This window comes from Rhinoderma darwinii, chromosome 4 (genome assembly GCF_050947455.1).
Source record: "Rhinoderma darwinii isolate aRhiDar2 chromosome 4, aRhiDar2.hap1, whole genome shotgun sequence".
NCBI classification, from domain to species: Eukaryota; Metazoa; Chordata; class Amphibia; order Anura; family Rhinodermatidae; genus Rhinoderma; species Rhinoderma darwinii.
In genome coordinates this window covers 271,702,540-271,723,459 of record NC_134690.1, presented here as the reverse complement: position 1 = coordinate 271,723,459, position 20,920 = coordinate 271,702,540, and the positions used below count along the sequence as shown (strand labels likewise).

The window sequence follows — 20,920 nt, the reverse complement described above, 5'->3', positions numbered from 1 at the left end:
GGGCACCATCCCCAAGAAAAACCTGCCTCTCCCAGAGGCCGAGAAACAGGTTTTCATAGGATGGCGCGCAGGCCGCGCCCATGGCAGTGCCCCTGGTCTGTAAGTAGAAGTGATCTTTAAACACGAAGAAGTTGTGAGTCAGGATATACTGAAGCAATTCCAGTATAAGATCACACATTTCGCCATCCCATTTGCTGGTCCCCAGGTAGAAGCGGACCGCCTCCAAACCGTCACTATGTCGTATACATGTATACAGAGACTCAACGTCTGCCGTAACGAGAAACATGTCAGACTCGATTTGAATACCATCTAACCTACCCAGGACTTCCGTCGTGTCTTTGATGTATGAGGGCAGATCGGCGACCAAAGGTTTGAGATAATAATCTATAAATTTACATATTGGGTCGCAGAGACCACCCATACCTGACACGATCGGACGTCCTGGGGGTCCACAAGACTCTTGTGAACCTTAGGCAGAAAGTAAAGCGTTGGGATCTTAGGCTCATTGATCAAGAGTCCCTCATAGATTTTCTTTGGGATAAGTCCCTTATCCAGGACCTTGCTGAGAATATAGGTTAATTCTACAGAAAAAGAAAGCAACGGACTGTGAGTCAATTTGGCGTAAGTATGTTTATCACGTAATTGTCTCAGGGCTTCCCTTTCGTATTTAGCCATTGGCCAGACCACGATGTTCCCCCCCTTGTCTGAAGGTTTAATCACTGTGTCTTCCTTCTTTGATCACGATTACTTATGCATTCACTCCTATTCGTGTATGCATACACTCCCTGTTTCTCATAGAATTGTAAACTGACACAACACATATGATATTCACTCAGAACATAAAACTGACCTATAGGATTCTCTTACCTTTCCGTCGTGTCCCTCGTCCAATGAGAGGCGTGTCTCTCCCGTTCGTCACCGCTGTGTTGACGCCCCGTTCCCGCCCTTGTAGCGCACTGCGCATGTCCGGGGTCCCTGTACGCGTCGGGGACCCTGGATATGCGCTACGGCGCTGGGGCTTGGAAGTGGGGCATGCCTCGCATCCGGTTGTCGGCGGGAGATATGTGCTGCACTCTCCTTTGATCAGGTGATATCGCATACACCTGTTCTCTACAGCATTTAAGGCTGCCCTGCACCAGACACTGTATACTCCTTGAGGAAGCACACCGCAAAACGCGTGTTGGGGTTTTCCATACGTCCGTCAGGCTCCAAATACACTTCATTATGGGTAAGATACCCTTTTGCATTTGGGTTATACTTGCAAACTTTACAAATCATGAGATTGAATTTTGACTGCCTTACATTGCTTACTATAGGATACGACTTAGAGACTCGCACATGCATTACACTGTGTTTCTATTTTGTATTCCTGTACATTTATATCATGTCATGCTCTTTAGTATCTATGTTTGCCCCTGTTCACACATGCTAATGGTAACCTTCCTGTATTATTATACCTGATTAACTGAGCCTGCCCTTCTGCATTGGAAATTTCAGAGTCACTCTTTCCAACTGTACCTTTTTTTAAATTCTTCTGTGTTATGTGTATAACTTATGTAATAAAGGTTTATTTTATCATATGGCTTCTATACTCCTTGTTCTTCCCTGTGTATAAAATGCTTATCTAGGAGTGCCTTTCTAATAGATTATTCTGGTAGTATGCTTTACGCTTATAGCATCTAACCCTTTATACCACTTGCAAGAGGAGCCCTTTTTGTGTATAACAATATATAGTATTTGCAGTCCCCATGATCAAAGTAGCAGGATTAAATTGTGACTTCATGTATAACTTTTTTGTGCCAATTTGGTGGTGTGTTTATTAGTGCTAGATCGAAAATGTAGATGCCCCCTAATAAACATTATAGTGATAGCGATTACACCAATGTTAAACCCGCCAGGAGTCACTGCTAACTTACCACAACCATAATGGTTACAAAGTATTTCATAATAATATCTGAATGAAATTTTCAATGTATCATTGTTCTCCCACATAATATGATAAGTTTCTGCTGGAGTAGAGGTTGTTTAGCATACAGCAGCTGTATGTGAATTATCCAACCTGATTACTTCAGCAAGGACATTGAACTTACCAGTGTTTAACATGCATTACTTTATATGCATGGAAATATACAAAGTTAAGGCCATTCAATGATAAAGACAGTATTTATAGTGTGTAGGAATGTTACATGTGATAAACTAACCGACATGGTAAACATTTGGCTTTAATGTTCACTCAGAATGTAGATTTTTATGTTGTGGATAAAAGTTAAATAGAGAATGGTTATTTTTTTTATCTTTTATCTTTATATCTTTATCTATATATATTTATTTTTTTATTCAAAGTAGCCACTGACATATGTAGAATATTTGTTTTCCATGTCAAAGGTAGCCATAAGCTTTAACCCATTCCCTGCCAAGGGCGTATCCCATACGTCCTGGCAGAAAAGCACTTAAGTAGCCAAGGAAGTATCTGATACGTCCATGCCACTAATGGCAGTAACTCAGGCTAGGTCGCAGCTAGTGCTGTGATCCAGTGCTTGTTTGAAATCTAAGCATCTCTAGCTACCATCCGGCCATAACTAGAGCAGGTTGAAGTGAGAGATGAATATACTTGCAGTTCTCACTTCAACCCATGCTTCTAATGGCTATAACTCTTTTTGGTATAAGGGTTAAGAATTGTCTCAGATCTCTCTGAAATCATAAGTCCTAACTGAGGGAGAGCACAAATAGTGTAAGCGTCCACCACACAATCAAGGTGGAGCAGAGATTACTCTCATGTTCGCTGAGTATTTTATCCAGGGGGCCAAATGTTCTCATACAATTTTACCCTATCCTGACAAATACTCCAAAGTTTCTCAGTAACCATGATCCATGACAATTTCAGTTTCACACAATTTAGGCGAATCAAAAGAGACTTCTATGCTCCCGCTATCGTGATTCTGACAGCCAGAAACATAAATGAGATTCATTTTTGAGTATTCTTAGGGATATCGAGAACTGTTTTTTTTTTTTAGTAATGCCTCCCAGGGGGATTTACTGAGGGAGACGTGAGTTATTGATTGCATGAAATAATAGAAGCGTACCCTAAAGTGGTGTACTCTGGGACAAGTCCACCAGACATGCAGTAGAGAGCCCTCATCTCTGCAACCCCTGTATACAGGATACAGAGCAGCTGTATCTCAAAAAGTTATTTTTTTTTAATAAAAACGAAGGCTTAGTTCACATCTGAGTAGGGGCTCCGTTCATGGGTTCCATCTGAGCTTTCCGTCAGGAGAACCCATGAACGGAAACCAAACTGAGACAAACGGAAACCATAGGTTTGCATCACCATTGATTTAAATGGTGACGGATCCGGTGCAAATGGTTTCCGTTTGTCGCCGTTGTGTAAGGTTTCGTTGTTTTGACAGAATCAATACCGTAGTCGACTGCGCTATTCATTCCGGCGAAACGACGGAACCCTTATACAACGGTGACAAACGGAAACCATTTGTTCCAGATTCGTCGCCATTGAAATCAATGGGGATGCAAACGGAAACCTTTGGTTTCTGTTTGTTTCAGCTTGTATTCTGTTCATGAGTTCCCCTGACGGAAAGCTCAGACGGAACCCATGAACGGAGCCCCGATGCAGATGTAAACGAAGCCTAATTTGAAAGTCTCACCAAACACACTGACTGACCTGTTTTAAAAAATAAATTAAAAAAAAACACTTTCAAAGGTTTACATAGCCTTTGAGGGAGACAAGAGAGAGACATACAATAAATTGTTTGGTATTGCCGTAATTACGTCGACCCGCAGAATGAAGTGAACATGTCATTTATACCACATAGTAAATGCTGTAAAAACAAAAAACAACAAAACGATTGTGGGATTGCTGTATTTATTTTTTCCTTCCCCCATAAAGTTTTCAATGCAGTCACATTCGTATTATTTCACCAATTTCATATTTCTGTATTGGGATGTATTGCATGTCTCCAGATTTTACATTTCACATATCACCCCTTTAGTAGGACAAATGTATGTGGGTAAACTCAAGAATTTGAAAATAAGTTTAATAATAGGGTATATCTGAAAAGAAGCCGTGAAACTGCAGAATCTGTGAGTGTGTGAGAATTCATTTTTCTTAGCTTTTAATGCTTAGAAACTTGAACAATAATAGGAACTAGGTGAACGTGCAGCTCTGTAAATGACATGCATTTTTATACAATGTTAACATGCTTTTCTCGCTAAATTTAAATATTACATTCTTTTTTTTATATAATTTTACTGATTTGTGTCTCAGATTTGCTGCAAAGAGGGTTTACCTACAAAACTGAAGTTTCCTAGAATTATTTTGGAAAGATATGAGTTACAATGGGACTACATATTGTACATGTGGCTCTACACGTAGTCACTTGCAGGTTTAGATCTGATCCTTACTGGCATTGTTATAATAACATCTTATAATGCCTCTGTGTCTAGTATATGAATGAGTGTGTTATATAATGACATTTATGTTTGGTATAAATTATTAAAGCCTTTTGTTATGTCCACCTATATATTATTTTAACATTTTGTGTTGGGCTCCTATCTAGACTAATAGGCCTTCATATTAATAAACTGCAAACAAACCCTGCGTAGTCTGATCCTACAATCATATTCCTTTCCATCTGTCCCCTAGTTCGTGCTAATGTACATTTGGTAGCCTAGCAAGAAGTCTCTATACCTAGGAAATAGTGGGCCTCATTTATAAAAACTGTCTAACAGAAAAGCTGACCTTATTGCCCATAGTAACCAACCATAGCTCAACTTTCATTTCTTAAGGGGTTGTCTCACCCCGGAGAGGCCCTTGAATATGGGGGCTGCCACAGCAATCCGCTGATATATGCAAATCTTGCTCCCAAGATCCATGGCAAACAGACAATTTTGCAGGGAGATGATTTGGCCAGCGAGGCCACTGCAAGGCAAATGCAGTGTTACATGGCAGCTATTCAGCTGAATGGCGGTTCATGTAATACATTTATGAATATCCCAAAGTTAGTACAACGGGCTGGTTCCTGTTATTCCATCTTAATTGATACTCAAATTTGATAGAGAAGGATTAATATATAAAACTTAGCTTTTATTAGCTTTTAGTAAAAATAGAATAACACTTCTATTTATCTTAAGGTAACATACAAATCACAATTACATGGACGGTTGCTTGGATTGCGTTCTCTTTGTTTTAACAGTGGTTTGTATTTACGTATTTTCAGGGAGTGCACAGTGCCCTAGTCTTGAGACATTGTCATAGCTTGTCCTGGCTTTGGTATTAAGCTGGGCATTCATTCTTAAAAGAACGACCCAAATACCACAGGAATTTAACCCTAGCTTCCTATAATTAACCCTCACGCTAACTACTTGGACACATACGCGTTTCGCCAGATAGGTTTGACTCATCAGGTAGACATATGGATTAGCGGCATGACAGGGTCATTTGTGTTTCGGCAGGGCGAGCCATGTCAATGTCTCAAGACTGGGGCAAGTCAGTTAAATACTATAGGCTTGTTTAATAGGAGGTGACTAAGGCACCACTGTGCATTCCCTGAAAATATCCAAATACAAACCACTGTTAAAACAAAGAGAACGCAACCCAAGCAACCGCCCATGTAATAGTGATTTGTATGTTACCTTAAGCTAAATATAATTGATATCCTATTTTTACTAAAAGCTAATAAAGGCTAAGTTTTATACATGAATCCTTCTTTATCAAATTCATGTAATACATGAATGTCCCAAGTCCATCAGAACGAGTCAATTTCTGCACCCATATTACAGCTGCAAAGCCCGGCCAGACCTATGACGCTGTTAGTTCGGGTCATCAGACCCGCGGTCAGTCAATAAGAATATATGATTTGCGCTTCTTACAGTTACTTGAGATAACAAGATTGTACATGTGGATTAAAAAGTTTAGTTAAGTTTCTCCTTCATCTGATGTCGAAGACACATTCCACTTGCAGGATCTCCATTATTCGTTAAGATGAAATATTCATCAAAACATTCAAACAATATCCTCTTTAATCACTCCATATGGAAAAAAAAATGGGAAGATGACCAGCCTAACATAACGGTTCCAGATATTAAAAAACATGAATTTAATATACTCACAAACATCCACATAAACCTGCATGTAAATGAGCATGTAGTGGGCATGCCCCGGAGGAAGCCGTCTGAAGAAAACTCGAGTTATGTCACGTGTTGGACCTTGGCATGTTTCTGTTTGATTTTTACCTACATGTCTGTTTATTGTGGATGTTTGTGAGTGTCTTAAACGTATGTTATTTTTTACTATCTGGAACCGTTACATTATTGCACCAAAGGCTGGTATCTTTTCTTTTTTTTTCCCTTATAGAGTGATTAAAGGGGATACAGATGCAGTGTTTTACTGGATATTTCATCTTAACAATTAGGAATGAATGGGGCCGCAATTCTCCCGTGGATTTTCGGGGTAATTGTGGCCGCAAAAACACGTTCGTGTGCATGGGGCCTTATGTAGGATCTTGTGATCTCAACTAACCATGAGCTATGCAATTCATATATTCTTATTGACTGCCTATATTTAAAGTACAGATTTCCTTCTTTTTTTTATTTCAGGTTATTATTTTCAACACTTTTTTTCTATATGGACTTCATTTTATTTACAGATCTGCTGTCAAGCTGGGATTTATGGCCGTAATAAGGACACAGATATGTGCCCGTATTACATTTGTGTGAAACCCGTCTGAGACAGTTTTGATAAATAGCCCTTATCTTTGGAGACTTGTGAATTAAATTATACTATAAGTAAAGTGCAGATAAGGTTTGAGTTTCTGATTCTTCCTCCATGATCATCTGTAATCTGCTGTTTGTCCGGGTATGTTCTTTTATTAATCAATAAAGATAATTGTTGTGAAAACCCTAGCTGCATTATATTCATTTATGGGATGTATGATTAAAAAAAAACAAAGTTAATTTTCAACATAAATAATGTAATGACAACTTCTAATACTCTTTATCAAGCAATAGTTCAACATGCAATGTCTGGAATTGGAATTTCACGCTTTAAGTATGGACCTTTTTACATTAGAGATGAACTAACATGTGGTTGCAGTCAGATTTATAACCATTCTGCGCCCAATTATTGAAAGATCAAGGATTTCACTCTAAAAGAGACCTCAAAGGAATGCATGAAATATGATCAGTAAGCACCTTGTACCCACCAGCAGTTTGCAGCTGGCAAGTTCACGGGACCTTAGAAATCTTCCTTCATCTCTTCTTGCATCTTGACAAATGAACTAACCCAGTAAATGAAAACCATCTGTTTCAGCTCATATCTAGCAAATACCGTGTTAGCATGACTGACTAGCACTTTAAACAATGCATTATAGACAGGAAACTCGTGACTCCAAAAGGCATGCATCTAGTGTATGTTTTTCCATCAAAATACTGTCATGGGGTGTACACTAGCTAAAAAGACCCGTAACATACTGGTTAATCCCACTTACTACAGCTATAGTCTCGCCACTACCCTTCATATATGTGAGCTATAGCAGAACTATGAGAAAGCAAATACTCATTTAGTTTATGCAGGAGACATTTTTCAAACACCAACCATAAGTTATACTGTATGCCAGACTGGCACCACTGGTAATATGTATAATAAATAATAGTATCTGGTGTAGTTCATGCCTTTTACCCAACACAGACAAAATAGATGAGCAATCCTTCTTATCTTACCTCTAAGACTACACCTCAAATTACTTAAATACCAACAGACAAGCAAAGAGCTCATGGATTTTCAAGACATTTCTTAAAAAGTTTGATCATTATGATAGGAAGAGGGTCCAGGTCTAAATGTGTACTGAAGCTATGTAGCTTTTGGTTATACCACTTTCTCATAAAAGAGATCTACATTTTATTTTCTCCTCCAAATACGGCCCAAAATTGCAAGGAAAAGCCCAACTTAAAGGCGTTGGTTTGGAACACAAAAATGACAAAGATACATGCAAATGAGCCATGCTTACAGTGGTGTAGCTATAGGGGTCGCAGCGCTCGCAGTTGCAACCGGGCCCCTAAGCCTGAGGGACCCACGGGGCCCCCATTGCCATACAGCATGCTGATTAAATAAATTTTCTGTGCCGGCACTTCCTGGTTACTGTCACATGGTACACTTAGTGTACCATGTGACCATGACATCACGTGAGGGACGTTTCAGCCAGCGTGGAAGAGCTTGTGCGGAGGACTCCAGGTGAGCTGCAGAGTCTGTATTGTAATGTAATGTATTGTGTTGTGTTGTATTGTGTTGTCTTTCAATGTATTGTGTTGTATTGTGCTGTCTGTGTTTGCGGTGCAGAGGGGGGGCCCGTTAAATTACAGCCGACCTCTTCTCTCCACCGCAAACTGCACAATACAACACAAGACATTACAAACTGGCTCGCGTCCCCCTGGGGGGTCGTGTGAAGACCTCCGGGGGTTGCGAATCACTCACGAGGTCCCGGTTCCATTTAATGCTGGAGCAAGGAGCTGACAGCTCCTTGCTCCAGCATTCAATGTGTCCTGAGCGACTCGACGCAGGCACTCGCGATATAGCAACATCATCGCGCCTGTCTGAGCCGAGTCACTTATAGCACACATTGGAGGAGGCGAAGGATCCTCCACCCAGCGTGGGAACGGGGATAGGTAAGTAATTATGTTATTTTTCTATTATGCACATTTGGGAGCATTATACTCTATGGGGTGCTGATATGGCAGGGGGCATTATACTGAATGTGGGGCTGATATGGTGGAGGGGGCATTATACTGTATGGGGAATGATATGGCGGGGGGGACATTATACTGTAGGGGGGGTTGATATGTCAGGGGGCATTATACTGAATGGGAGCTGATATGGCGGGGGTATTATTCTGTATGGGGGCCTGATATGGCATGGAGGCTGATAAAATGGTGGGCATTATTCTGCATGGGGGCTGATATCGGGGAATTATACTGTTTGGGGGCTGTTATGGGGGACGTTACACTGTATGTGGAGCTGATATGGGGGGGCATTATACTGTATCGGGTGCTGATATTGGGGCATTATACTGTATTGGGGGCTGTTAAGGGGGCATTATACTGCATGGGGAGCTGATATGGGGGCATTATACTGTATGGGGAGCTGATATGGGGGGCATAATACTGTATGAGGAACTAATATTGGGGGCATTATGCTGTATGGGAAGCTCATATGGGGGCATTATACTGTATGGGGAGCTGATATGGGGGTATTATACTGTATGGGGAGCTGATATGGGGGGCATTATACTGTATTGGGGCTGATATGGGGGGGCACTATACTGTATGGGGGCAGCTATGTGGGGAATTATACTGTGGGGGCTGATATGGGGAGCATTATATGGTATGGAGCAGTTATGGGGGCATTATACTGTGTGAGGGCAGCTATGGGAGCATTATACTGTGTGGGGGCATTATACTATGGGGGCTGTTGGGCAAGGTGGCTGGGCATAGGCGCGCTCAGGGGTCTGGTGATAGTGGTGTTGGGGAGGGGTAGGGGGGCCAAGCTGAATTCTTTCACCCTTCTCATGAGCCTTTAGCTATGCCCCTGCATGCTTATATGTAGTCAAGTGAAATGTCTGCTTCCTACTTATGTACTTGATAAACAGCATAAAACTTGTTGTCAGATGAAATAATAGACAGAATCCAGGAGTGAAAATACTTTTTTCACAGTCACTTCCCCATTTCATGGTCATGTGTAGTTTACTTACAAGTTAGACCTGATAATTTGCATCGTCTTGTGATGTAATCATGTTCTTGTTTTATAATTATTGTGTTGATGTTAATTAAATCTATACCTACAATTAAAATAGTCATCTTCGGTTTGTCCACTCTCTAGCTTGTACTTTACCTGGCCATAGACATAAGAAAATGTAGCTGCTGGTCAAAAGGACATTTCGTCTAGAATATTTCTAAAGAGGGAGATAAGCACCTGCCAGCTAATTCTGGTCCTACTTAACTCTGGAGAGATATCAGATAGGTAAAAATTCATCCTATCCTATCTCTGTTTCTCTCTAACCTCAGGGAGAAAATTGGCTATCCACATATTTATTAGATTATTGGGGAATGCCATTGAAAATGAAATAAGCAGGATTTGCCGGATAAGGTTTGTAGTCTGACATAGACTGCTTACCTGTTATTTATTTTCCTCAGTGATTGCTGTTTGGCTTCTTTTTAGCTCGGCTCCATTGAGCTTAAAGTTTTAATTTGTGACTACAGCTCAGCAACAGTGTAAACACAGAGTCTGAGGTAGTCTAAGACACACCCCCTGTCTCATGATTGGTTCAGGCTGCTGCTCTCTCCCTCCCCACTGCAGCTCTGCCTCTTTAGATTGGCTGCTTTGTATAAACACAAGTCTATCACATGATCACCAGAAAGTTAATGTGGGTAGAACAGATTTCCATTATAACAAGGACAGAATGATTTTAAGTACAGACTGCTGAGGCTGCACTGACTGCTAAGGCTGCTCTGCTCTGAGTAATAAAGGACAATCCTCATCGGAGGCATCCCGTCTATTACTTCGAAATACCCTAAAATAGTCATTATTAACGGGTGTGTCTAAACGAGAAAATTCCTTTAGGCTATCTCTTATGATATGACTACAGAAACCCTACTTAGAATAATTTTTGATATGTGGTGTTTATGTGTATATATATATTCATTATTGTTATAGTGTGCAAATTTTAGACATCTAAATGTCATAATTTAATGAACTGATATTACCTAGTAATGTCGCATTAGACTAGGTTTATATCAAATTCACTAGATTCGTTCTTTCTGAGATCAAGAGATCAACGATAAACAATAGTCTTATCCTTTAATGTTGGTCATTATGATTTCTCAGAAACTAGTGAATCTTGAAAAAATTGCTCAGTTTTATTGGGCCTTTACTTTAGGAGCTGTTGGCAGACTATAATTACAAACTGCACAGAACTTACAGTGTTGCAGCTTCTTTGGCTTTCCCAGTAGTGCATCTGTGATTCTTGAGAAGCTGTGTAACTGTCAAATGCATGGCCGTCTAGGTAACTCTGACATGGTGAAAACTCAGAATCCTCTTGCGTAGGTGTAATATGCATCACAGTGGATCCAGGTGTATATTTCAAGTGCTTATTCTGGTGTTTGTCCTTGCTGGATGACGGCTTCTTTATCCATCGTCTTACCTAGAGAAGTATTATAAAGATTAAATTACAGCCCCTCAGTATTATTATTTTTGATTGTTATATAGAATGTAAAAGGTACATAAAAAACGAGTTTATGAAAGTATTTTAACACAGCTATCAATATACGTTACTCCATCAAGTAAGTTTGGTTATAAAACCCAAAAAAAATCACCTCCACCTGGCTACCAAAGACTTGAGCCCTATTATTGATCCTTTTTAGCTATACTCACCTTTATTGGCATCGGTAGTTGGAGACCTAATTTTCCCAGATCAGTGAGTACAGTAGCCAACGTCAGCCAATCTGTTGATCCTGATTCTTTTGATGGTCCCAACAGAAGATGCCAATATAAGTAATTGTGCCAAAACACTCTGTTGATATGTGACAACAAACCTTATATAACCATGTGTTTAGGCTCAAACTACTGTGCTGAATAATGACCTTTAGAAAAGTGAAAATACCCATTATTGGCATGTAGGAGAATACAGGTGGCAGGTGCCCAGTGGCCACAGTGAGCCATAAATTAAGTCATCTTCTCACTGACCAAGCAATCTTCACTGGTAGATCAACTCAAGAGTCTGCATTACTCTAACTTTAATTTGGCCAAACTGAATACTTATGTTGTCATTCAAAACTGATGGATCAGTTACATAGGAAAGGGAATATCATCTGTTATGTAGAAACATGTAGGAATTGAAACCCTTTCATCTACCACAATAAGTACATAACACATATAAAGTTCTCAGTAATAACGCTGCCATAGGCCTCATAGCATTGGTATGGCGTGCTTCTTTGGCAGGTAATCCACTTGGAATCAGGTATTACAGATGGTATAGTTTAAACATAACTTTTGAGTTAATCTATATCTTTTACAGCACGGGCACCGTCATATTGTAAGTAGAAACATGATGACTGTACTATACTGTGTGTATAGATAGCTGAATGCTACACTCTTGCCTCATGGCACCCAGGATAAATTAGACTAAACCAACAAATAACTCATCATTTTAGTCCCCATTGTAGATTTTGGAACCTTCTCCCAAAATCCAAGTCCCTTTTGGCATAACATGTCACATATACAATCTAGTCTGTGTAGACAAAAATATCTCACTTCTCATCAAAGTTGCACTGAGGAGAATTGCTCTGTGGTCTTTCTATAACTTGACCGAGAAGCTAATCTCTGATGTTTGCAGAATGCAGGTTATATTCTGCACATCATAAAAATAGTAGCATGAGAAGCAGAGAAGCAGTAAATTCCTGCTACGCGACCCACTTCTGGCAATAAATCATAGATATAAATTATTTGTAATATTTCATATTTATGGTTAGCACTCCGCCCCTTAAAAAAAAGAAGTAATTTTTTATGGTATTTTTCACATATTTCGTATAAGTAAATATATTTTTTTTTATGTGACTCAACACAAGGGTTACATTCTTTTTAGGAAAAATTATCCGAACATTGATAGAAATTGGAATATGTTGATTTACTTGGATTGTTCCTTGCAAACATGCTCTGCTGAAAGTTATATCCTGAGTGATCAGATCCAGATGCACAGCTGACAGCAGTATGTGTCAGACCTAGTTCATTGTATTTTACAATCATCACCAAATTCTCACTAAATTATTCCGAGCCCTGAGGCATGGGTTAGAAAGTAAACATATAATACAGGATTTACAAATTGCTTTAATTTCTTATTGTATATGGCTATACTTGCTACATAACTGTCTCGACTGCTCTGTGGCTTGAATAGCAAGTGGTTTGTATATTAAGTGGAGTTCCAAAAACCGGAGTTCAAAAGAGGAGTTAAAGCCCAAGTAAGTGCTCTTCTACTTCTTTATCTTTTTGCTTAACACCTGTTCGCTGTTTTTTTGTAACTGGGATAATGGACAGCAAGATTGGAGGTTTTCTTCAGTGCACAGTTTGCCATATGTATGCACGACTGGAGCCGGAGTTCCAGGGTGAATATCTCTGTGGCAGATGTGAGCATATTGTTCACCTGGAAGCTCGTATTAGAGATCTGGAGGAGCAGAATGCAACACTGAGGAGGATAGACAATTTTGAACGGAGCTTGCTGCTCACAGAGCATGCAGTTAGTGGGTTACAACTGGAGGGTGAAGACATGGGTGAGCAGGATCAGGTAAGTAGCTGGGTTAATGTAGTTAGGGGCAGTAGAAAGGGGTCAAAGACAAGGAAGGCCGATCCGGTTTCTGACATTCCAGGCAAAATTGCCAAGTTGGGTGATGATGCGAGGGTGTCAGTCTCAGAAATGGCAGCCCTAGTGGATACTGATCTCCCTAACAGCCGGGAGAACAGCCCAGCTAGTAGTCGGCGGGATGGTAATGCAGGTAAGCCAAGACAATTGATAGTCGTAGGGGATTCTATAATCAGGAAGACGGATAGAATTATTTGTCGCCAAGACCACCTCAACCGAATGGTTTGCTGTCTCCCTGGTGCCAGGGTTCGGCATGTGGTGGAACGGGTGGACAAATTGCTGGGAGGGGCTGGTGATGATCCAGCTGTCGTGGTCCATGTCGGTACCAACGACAGAATAAATGGTAGGTGGAGGAGCCTTAAGAATAATTTTAAAGAACTAGGCTACAAGCTGAAGGGAAGGACCTCCAAGGTTGTATTCTCAGGAATACTGCCTGTGCCATGCGCATCACAGGAAAGACAGCGGGAGCTCAGGGAGTTAAATGCATGGCTGAAGTCTTGGTGTAGAGGAGAAGGATTTGGGATCCTAGAGCACTGGGCTGACTTTTCATTGGGGTACAAACTGTATTCTGCAGATGATTTGCACCTAAATGGAAGGGGGTCCGCTGTGCTGGGGGAGAGAATTCTAGCTGGGGTGGCGGAGTATTTAAACTAGGGCTGAGGAGGGAGGTCAATGTAGAAAAAAAAGGGGTAGCCAGGTTAGAGAGGGGTCAGACTATATTGGTGGGGGGAGAAACAGAATGTGGGGAGAGGACTAGACAACAAGATAAGGAGATCCTTTCGTTACAAAACATCAGTGTAAATAAAAAGGACCGATTAATGTCAAATCACATTTCTGATAATAAAAGTGAAAAACTGACAGGCAAGTTAAAGTGTATGTTCACAAATGCCAGAAGTCTAGCAAGCAAAATGGGGGAGCTGGAGGCCTTGATACTGGAAGAAAATATAGATATAGTTGGTGTTGCTGAAACATGGCTGGACTCTTCACATGACTGGGCTGTAAATCTACAGGGTTTTACACTTTTTCGTAAAGACAGGACAAATAGGAAAGGTGGTGGTGTATGTCTGTATGTGAGAAGTGATATGAAGGCGAGTGTGAAAGAGACAATAGTGGGTGAAGACTGTGAGGAGGTTGAAACCTTGTGGGTGGAACTAGAAAGGGAGGTAAACACTGAAAAAATTACTTTTGGTGTAATCTATAGACCCCCCAATATAACTGAGGAGATGGAAGTTCAGCTATATAAACAGATGGAGCGGGCTGCACAGGCGGGTACTGTAGTGATAATGGGAGATTTTAATTTCCGGGATATTAATTGGTGTCATGGTTCGGCTTCAACTGCAAAGGGGAGACATTTCCTCAACCTGTTGCAGGAAAATTTTATGGGCCAGTTTGTGGAAGACCCGACTAGAGGTGAAGCTCTGTTGGATCTGGTCATTTCTAATAATGCAGATCTTGTTGGAAATGTCAATGTTCGTGAAAACCTCGGTAACAGTGATCACAATATAGTTACATTTTACCTATACTGTAAAAAACAAACGCAGGCTGGGAGGGCAAAAACATTTAATTTTAAGAAAGCCAATTTCCCCAGGATGAGGGCTGCAATTCAGGATATAGACTGGGAAGAACTAATGTCAAATAATGGAACAAATGATAAATGGGAGATTTTCAAATCTACTTTGAGTTATTATAGTGCAAAATTTATTCCTACAGGTAATAAGTATAAACGACTCAAATTAAACCCCACATGGCTTACACCTTCTGTGAAAGGGGCAATACATGACAAAAAAAGGGCATTTAAAAAATACAAATCTGAGGGTACAGCTGTAGCCTTTGTAAAATATAAAGAGCTTAATAAAATCTGTAAAAATGTAATAAAATTAGCAAAAATACAAAATGAAAGGCAGGTGGCCAAGGATAGTAAAACAAATCCTAAAAAATTCTTCAAGCATATAAATGCAAAAAAACCAAGGTCTGAACATGTAGGACCCCTAGATAATGGTAATGGGGAGTTGATCACAGGGGATCAAGAGAAGGCAGAGTTACTAAATGGGTTCTTTAGCTCTGTATATACAACAGAAGAAAGAGCAGCTGATGTAGCCGGTGCCAGTGCTGTTAATATATCAGTTGATATACTGAATTGGATGAATGTAGAGATGGTCCAAGCTAAATTAAATAAAATAAATGTGCACAAGGCTCCGGGACCAGATGGGTTACACCCTAGAATTCTTAAAGAGCTTAGTTCAGTTATTTCTGTCCCCCTTTTCATAATATTCAGAGAATCTCTAGTGACTGGTATAGTGCCAAGGGACTGGCGCAGGGCAAATGTGGTGCCTATTTTCAAAAAGGGCTCTAGGTCTTCCCCGGGTAATTATAGACCAGTAAGCTTAACATCCATCGTGGGGAAAATGTTTGAGGGGCTATTGAGGGACTATATACAGGATTATGTGACAATAAATAGCATTATAAGTGACAGCCAGCACGGTTTTACTAAGGACAGAAGTTGTCAAACTAACCTAATCTGTTTTTATGAAGAGGTGAGCAGAAGTCTAGACAGAGGGGCCGCTATGGATTTAGTGTTTTTGGACTTTGCAAAGGCATTTGACACTGTCCCCCATAGACGCCTAATGGGTAAATTAAGGACTATAGGTTTAGAAAATATAGTTTGTAATTGGATTGAGAATTGGCTCAAGGACCGTATCCAGAGAGTTGTGGTCAATGATTCCTTCTCTGAATGGTCACCGGTTATAAGTGGTGTACCCCAGGGTTCAGTGCTGGGACCACTATTATTCAACTTATTTATTAATGATATAGAGGAAGGGATTAATAGCACTATTTCTATTTTTGCAGATGACACCAAGCTATGTAATATAGTTCAGACTATGGAAGATGTTCATGAATTACAGGCAGATTTAAACAAACTAAGTGTTTGGGCGTCCACTTGGCAAATGAAGTTTAATGTAGATAAATGTAAAGTTATGCATCTGGGTACCAACAACCTGCATGCATCATATGTCCTAGGGGGCGCTACACTGGCGGATTCACTTGTTGAGAAGGATCTGGGTGTACTTGTAAATCATAAACTCAATAACAGCATGCAGTGTCAATCAGCTGCTTCAAAGGCGAGCAGGATATTGTCGTGTATTAAAAGAGGCATGGACTCGCGGGACAGGGATGTAATAATGCCACTTTACAAAGCATTAGTGAGGCCTCATCTAGAATATGCAGTTCAGTTCTGGGCTCCAGTTCATAGAAAGGATGCCCTGGAGTTGGAAAAAATACAAAGAAGAGCAACTAAGCTAATTAGGGGCATGGAGAATTTAAGTTATGAGGAAAGATTGAAAGAATTAAACCTATTTAGCCTTGGAAAAAGACGACTAAGGGGGGACATGATTAACTTATATAAATATATTAATGGCACATACAAAAAATATGGTGATATCCTGTTCCTTGTAAAACCCGCTCAAAAAACAAGGGGGCACTCCCTCCGTCTGGAGAAAAAAAGGTTCAAGCTGCAGAGGCGACAAGCCTTCTTTACCGTGAGAACTGTGAATCTATGGAATAGCCTACCACAGGAGCTGGTCACAGCAGGGACAGTAGATGGCTTTAAAAAAGGGTTAGATAATTTCCTAGAACAAAAAAATATTAGCTCCTATGTGTAGAAATTTTTCCTTCCCTTTTCCCTTCCCTTGGTTGAACTTGATGGACATGTGTCTTTTTTCAGCCGTACTAACTATGTAACTATGTAACTATGTAACTATGACTAGAGCTTGAGTTGACTACTCTGACTGTAATATGTATACCTATGACTGGAACTTAACTTAAAGTGGTTTTCCAGTCCCTAACAATTGATGGCCTATCCTCAGGATAGGCCATCAATATCTTATAGCTCGGGGTCCGACTCTCGGGACCCCGGCCGATTAGCTGTTTTGAAGGGGGTGCAGCGCTCCTACGATTTCTATTTACTCACTGTGAATCGTCGACACACATGTAGGGGCGATTCACAGTATTGCAGCCTTCTCCGATTCACAGTGAGCAAGTAGAATTGAAGGGGAAGCAGCGCTCGTACGAGAGCCGCACCACCTTCAAAACAGCTGATCGGTGGGGTCCAGGGATTCAAACCCCGAGCAATCAGATATTGATGGTCTATCCTGACGATAGGTCATCAGTTTTTATGGACGGTAAAAAACTCTTTATAAGCTGCAGCAGTAGGAATATAGTCAAATATATTTGACCCAGAAATAGCCACTCTACGTTAATCTCTATAATAATCTAATGGATTAATATCTGGCATGTTGATAAGTGTTGGTAGATGATGACCATTATTGTCACAATGGGGCACATTTATCTAATGATATATGGCAGAAAAGTGGGGTAATATGCACTTACAAAATTGTGCAAGTGATGTGTACCATTCTGGGATCCTTAGGGTATGTTTCCAGAGGTCGGATACGCTGAGTAAAAGTACGTAGCGAGTCCGACCTAGCATCCGCAGGAGAAAGAAAACGCTAATATTTACCCCCGGGCATTGCCATAGTGACTTGTCCTTCTGTTCTCCGTGCAGCCTGGCCTCCTTTGATGATGCTGCATCCCCAGTGACCGCTGCAGCCTGTGATTGGCTACAGCAGTCACATGGGATGGAACGTCTTCCCAGGAGGCCGGGCTGCACAGAGAACAGCCATGAAGAAAAGGAGCTGTCGCTATGACTACACCAGCGGGGTAAGTATAGATTTTTTAAAATTAATTTTAAACAAAAAAAAGTTTTCTTCAGTTTTGCGATTTTTGCGGCAGAGCCACAGGGTTTCTGCTGCAAAAATCGCAACATTTTCTATTTGTTGCGGCTTTTAGCTTCCCATTGAATTTAATTGGGAAAACCCACAACAAAAGTGCAACGATTCCGCATCATAGATTGACATGAGGCAGATTTAAAAGAAATTCACCACAGTTCCATTTATAAACGTTTTCGCAGCGGATTTTTTTTCCACAGAATGTAGATGAGATTTGTTCATATCTCATTCACTTTGCTGCTACTGTAAATGCTGCAGATTTTCCGTTCAGAATTCCGTAGCGTTTATGCTACGTGGGAACCCAGCCTTAAGGTGGCCACACACCTTAGATACACCTCGTTCAGCCAAAATCTCTTCCTTTTGACTCCCACACACATGCATACTCGACGTGCAGCGAGGGGAATAACCACTGACAGACACCTCTGGCTGTGGCTTATCTCCCATGAGTACAAAGGATCATTGAAATCCAACATGCCTGATCCTTCTTTCTCCCCAACTTGGAGGTTAATTCAGCTGATTTAGTAATTTAGTAAGTGATTAAGAATAAAAAAAACTGGATGGTTCCCTTCACAGCTCATAAACCATCTCTAGTCTGAATTTTTGTATATTGTATTGTGTATGATAAACTCTCTACCTGGTTACCTGGTTTTATTGTGGAGCCGTTGTAATGATTTATTTGTAATGTATTGCGCTGCAGGAAAAATGATGTCCTGTTTTTCATCCTAAAATCTCCTCTAAATCTCCTGCCACTAAAATGAATACAATAAAAAAAAAACGCAAACTGGCACCCAAATTGTTTCTTCTTTTCCCTGCAGTCAGGGGAGTGATCTGAGATTTGTTTAGTTTTCTTTGGAAGAAGAAATGCTTTATATAGACTTTTGTAGAAACATTTTCCATGATGCACACAAGGAAATGTGTTTCTGATTGTAAACTCAGATTTTTATGTTTGTGCACTTTATGTTATGTGACAGATTCTAGATATTTTACTGTACACATTCTCATTTCATCCTGTGAATCCAGCCTTCTATAGGTTCTTGAGCATTTACATTTTTCTTTATTCTATTGTGCTCGAAAGACAAAAAATGCGTGTGAAACCTCAATTAATGCCCACAACATTTCCGTGTGTGACTTCTGTGTCACTAATTCATATACCATTATTCTAGTCTTTCACTATTATATTGGCTCTGATATCTGTCATGTTTAAAGGATACCAATACCCATCCAGGTAGAGTTACTGCTCCAAAATGTTTATCTACTTTAGACATGAGGCAGGGCAAGGCATGAGGGTTGGCAGGGGAGGAGGGCACCAAGGGTATTGTCTGTGGCCAATTTCCTTTCTGAACCTATCTCTGATACAGAGTAGATTTATACAATTAGCCAAGAGTCACCATTTCCCTCAGGGGCTCAGATTCAATAGTCCAATGGCCACTGGAGACTGGAGTACTAAACCATAAAGTTGGTCATATTTAACCCGACGTGCAATATTTCACCCGACTCCACCACGTGTTAGGAAACGTCCGTCCCTTTAAGATTACCATGACTACTAGCCTAGCTTCTGTGCGGTTCTGGTTTTAGTTGTTGAGCCTATTCCACTTCTCTGTCTTTCTTCCTATCAGATTGATGGGTGGAGTATTTACATCTGGGTTGGTTCTGTTTTCTTTGCTTGTGATTTTCCTTATCTCCATGTCTTTGATAAAGCTACGGACTACACCCTGTACCTTTTACTATTTGCACTTTTTGGAACTGGGCCTCGGCTTGTCTCTGGATTACCCTTTGCCTACTGATTTGGACTTTAAGCTCTCGACTGGCACTGCCCTGGCAATCCCTGACATCCACTAGCTTTGTGATTTGGACTTTCTGTTTACCCTCGGGCTGTCTTGTTATCTGTTCTGGTATTGCCTGCATTGCAACTCTTATCCAACACCAAACTCTGTTAAAACAACCTGGATTCTATGCTGCAAAGTCCAACCTGCCTTGCGGTGGGCTCTGGTAAAAACCAAAGAGTAGCCTTAGACTCTGTTGATCAGAGTTGTGACGGATGTGGGGTTGCAGATTTATTTGCGCGCTCATTCCTGACAGTCTCCAGCAGCCTTTGGGGAATCGCTCACCTAGCAATTCCATAAACTTCCACCCTGGGAATTGCTCAACTGGTGATTCCATAACACCACTGAGCTGAGCGTGCCTGTTTTTCTTCAATAGGGGAGAGGAATAAGTCACCATCAAATACCTATGGAAGCGACTTATCTCCTATGGGAACAAAGGAGATCCAACAAGACTGAATCTTCTTTCCCTTGACATCTGCCATCAGGGGACACTCGGGAGCCCCCCCCCCCCATACATATTAGATTGGGGACTTTTATTCAATGTGCATGGCCAGCTTTAGACTACCAACAGTAGGAAATAGTTTCTTCTCTTTGAATCAAGCACAGGTCAGGTCAATGCAAGACACTTTCATATGGCACGAAAGGCGAGGTTACTGAAATGCTCAATCTCCTACCCCGCATCATGGGGCGGGGGGGGGGGTGAAGACATATTTTGCCAACTTTGCCTTGAACATAAAAAGAGTCTACACTGCTTAACTGAAATATATATGTAATATATAAAGATAGAAGAAAGATATTACTGAGAATGCTTGCCAATATTAGAGTAGGGCTGTAAATAGAGAACATAGTTCCGTAGAGGCCACAGTGTACCCGTCTCATATTAGCAAAACACGCTTCT

The 20,920-nt window shown here is 40.7% G+C and overlaps 1 protein-coding gene across 1 annotated transcript in view; it reads right to left on the bottom strand.

Annotated features, from left to right (window-relative positions):
* The window catches only part of SGK1 (serum/glucocorticoid regulated kinase 1), a 206,093-nt gene that overhangs the window by 101,391 nt on the left and 83,782 nt on the right, over positions 1–20,920 (bottom strand). The window contains exon 2 of the mRNA XM_075862510.1: positions 10,983–11,204. Within this exon, the coding sequence (XP_075718625.1) occupies positions 10,983–11,204 (222 nt within the window). The remainder of the gene's footprint in view (positions 1–10,982; positions 11,205–20,920) is intronic.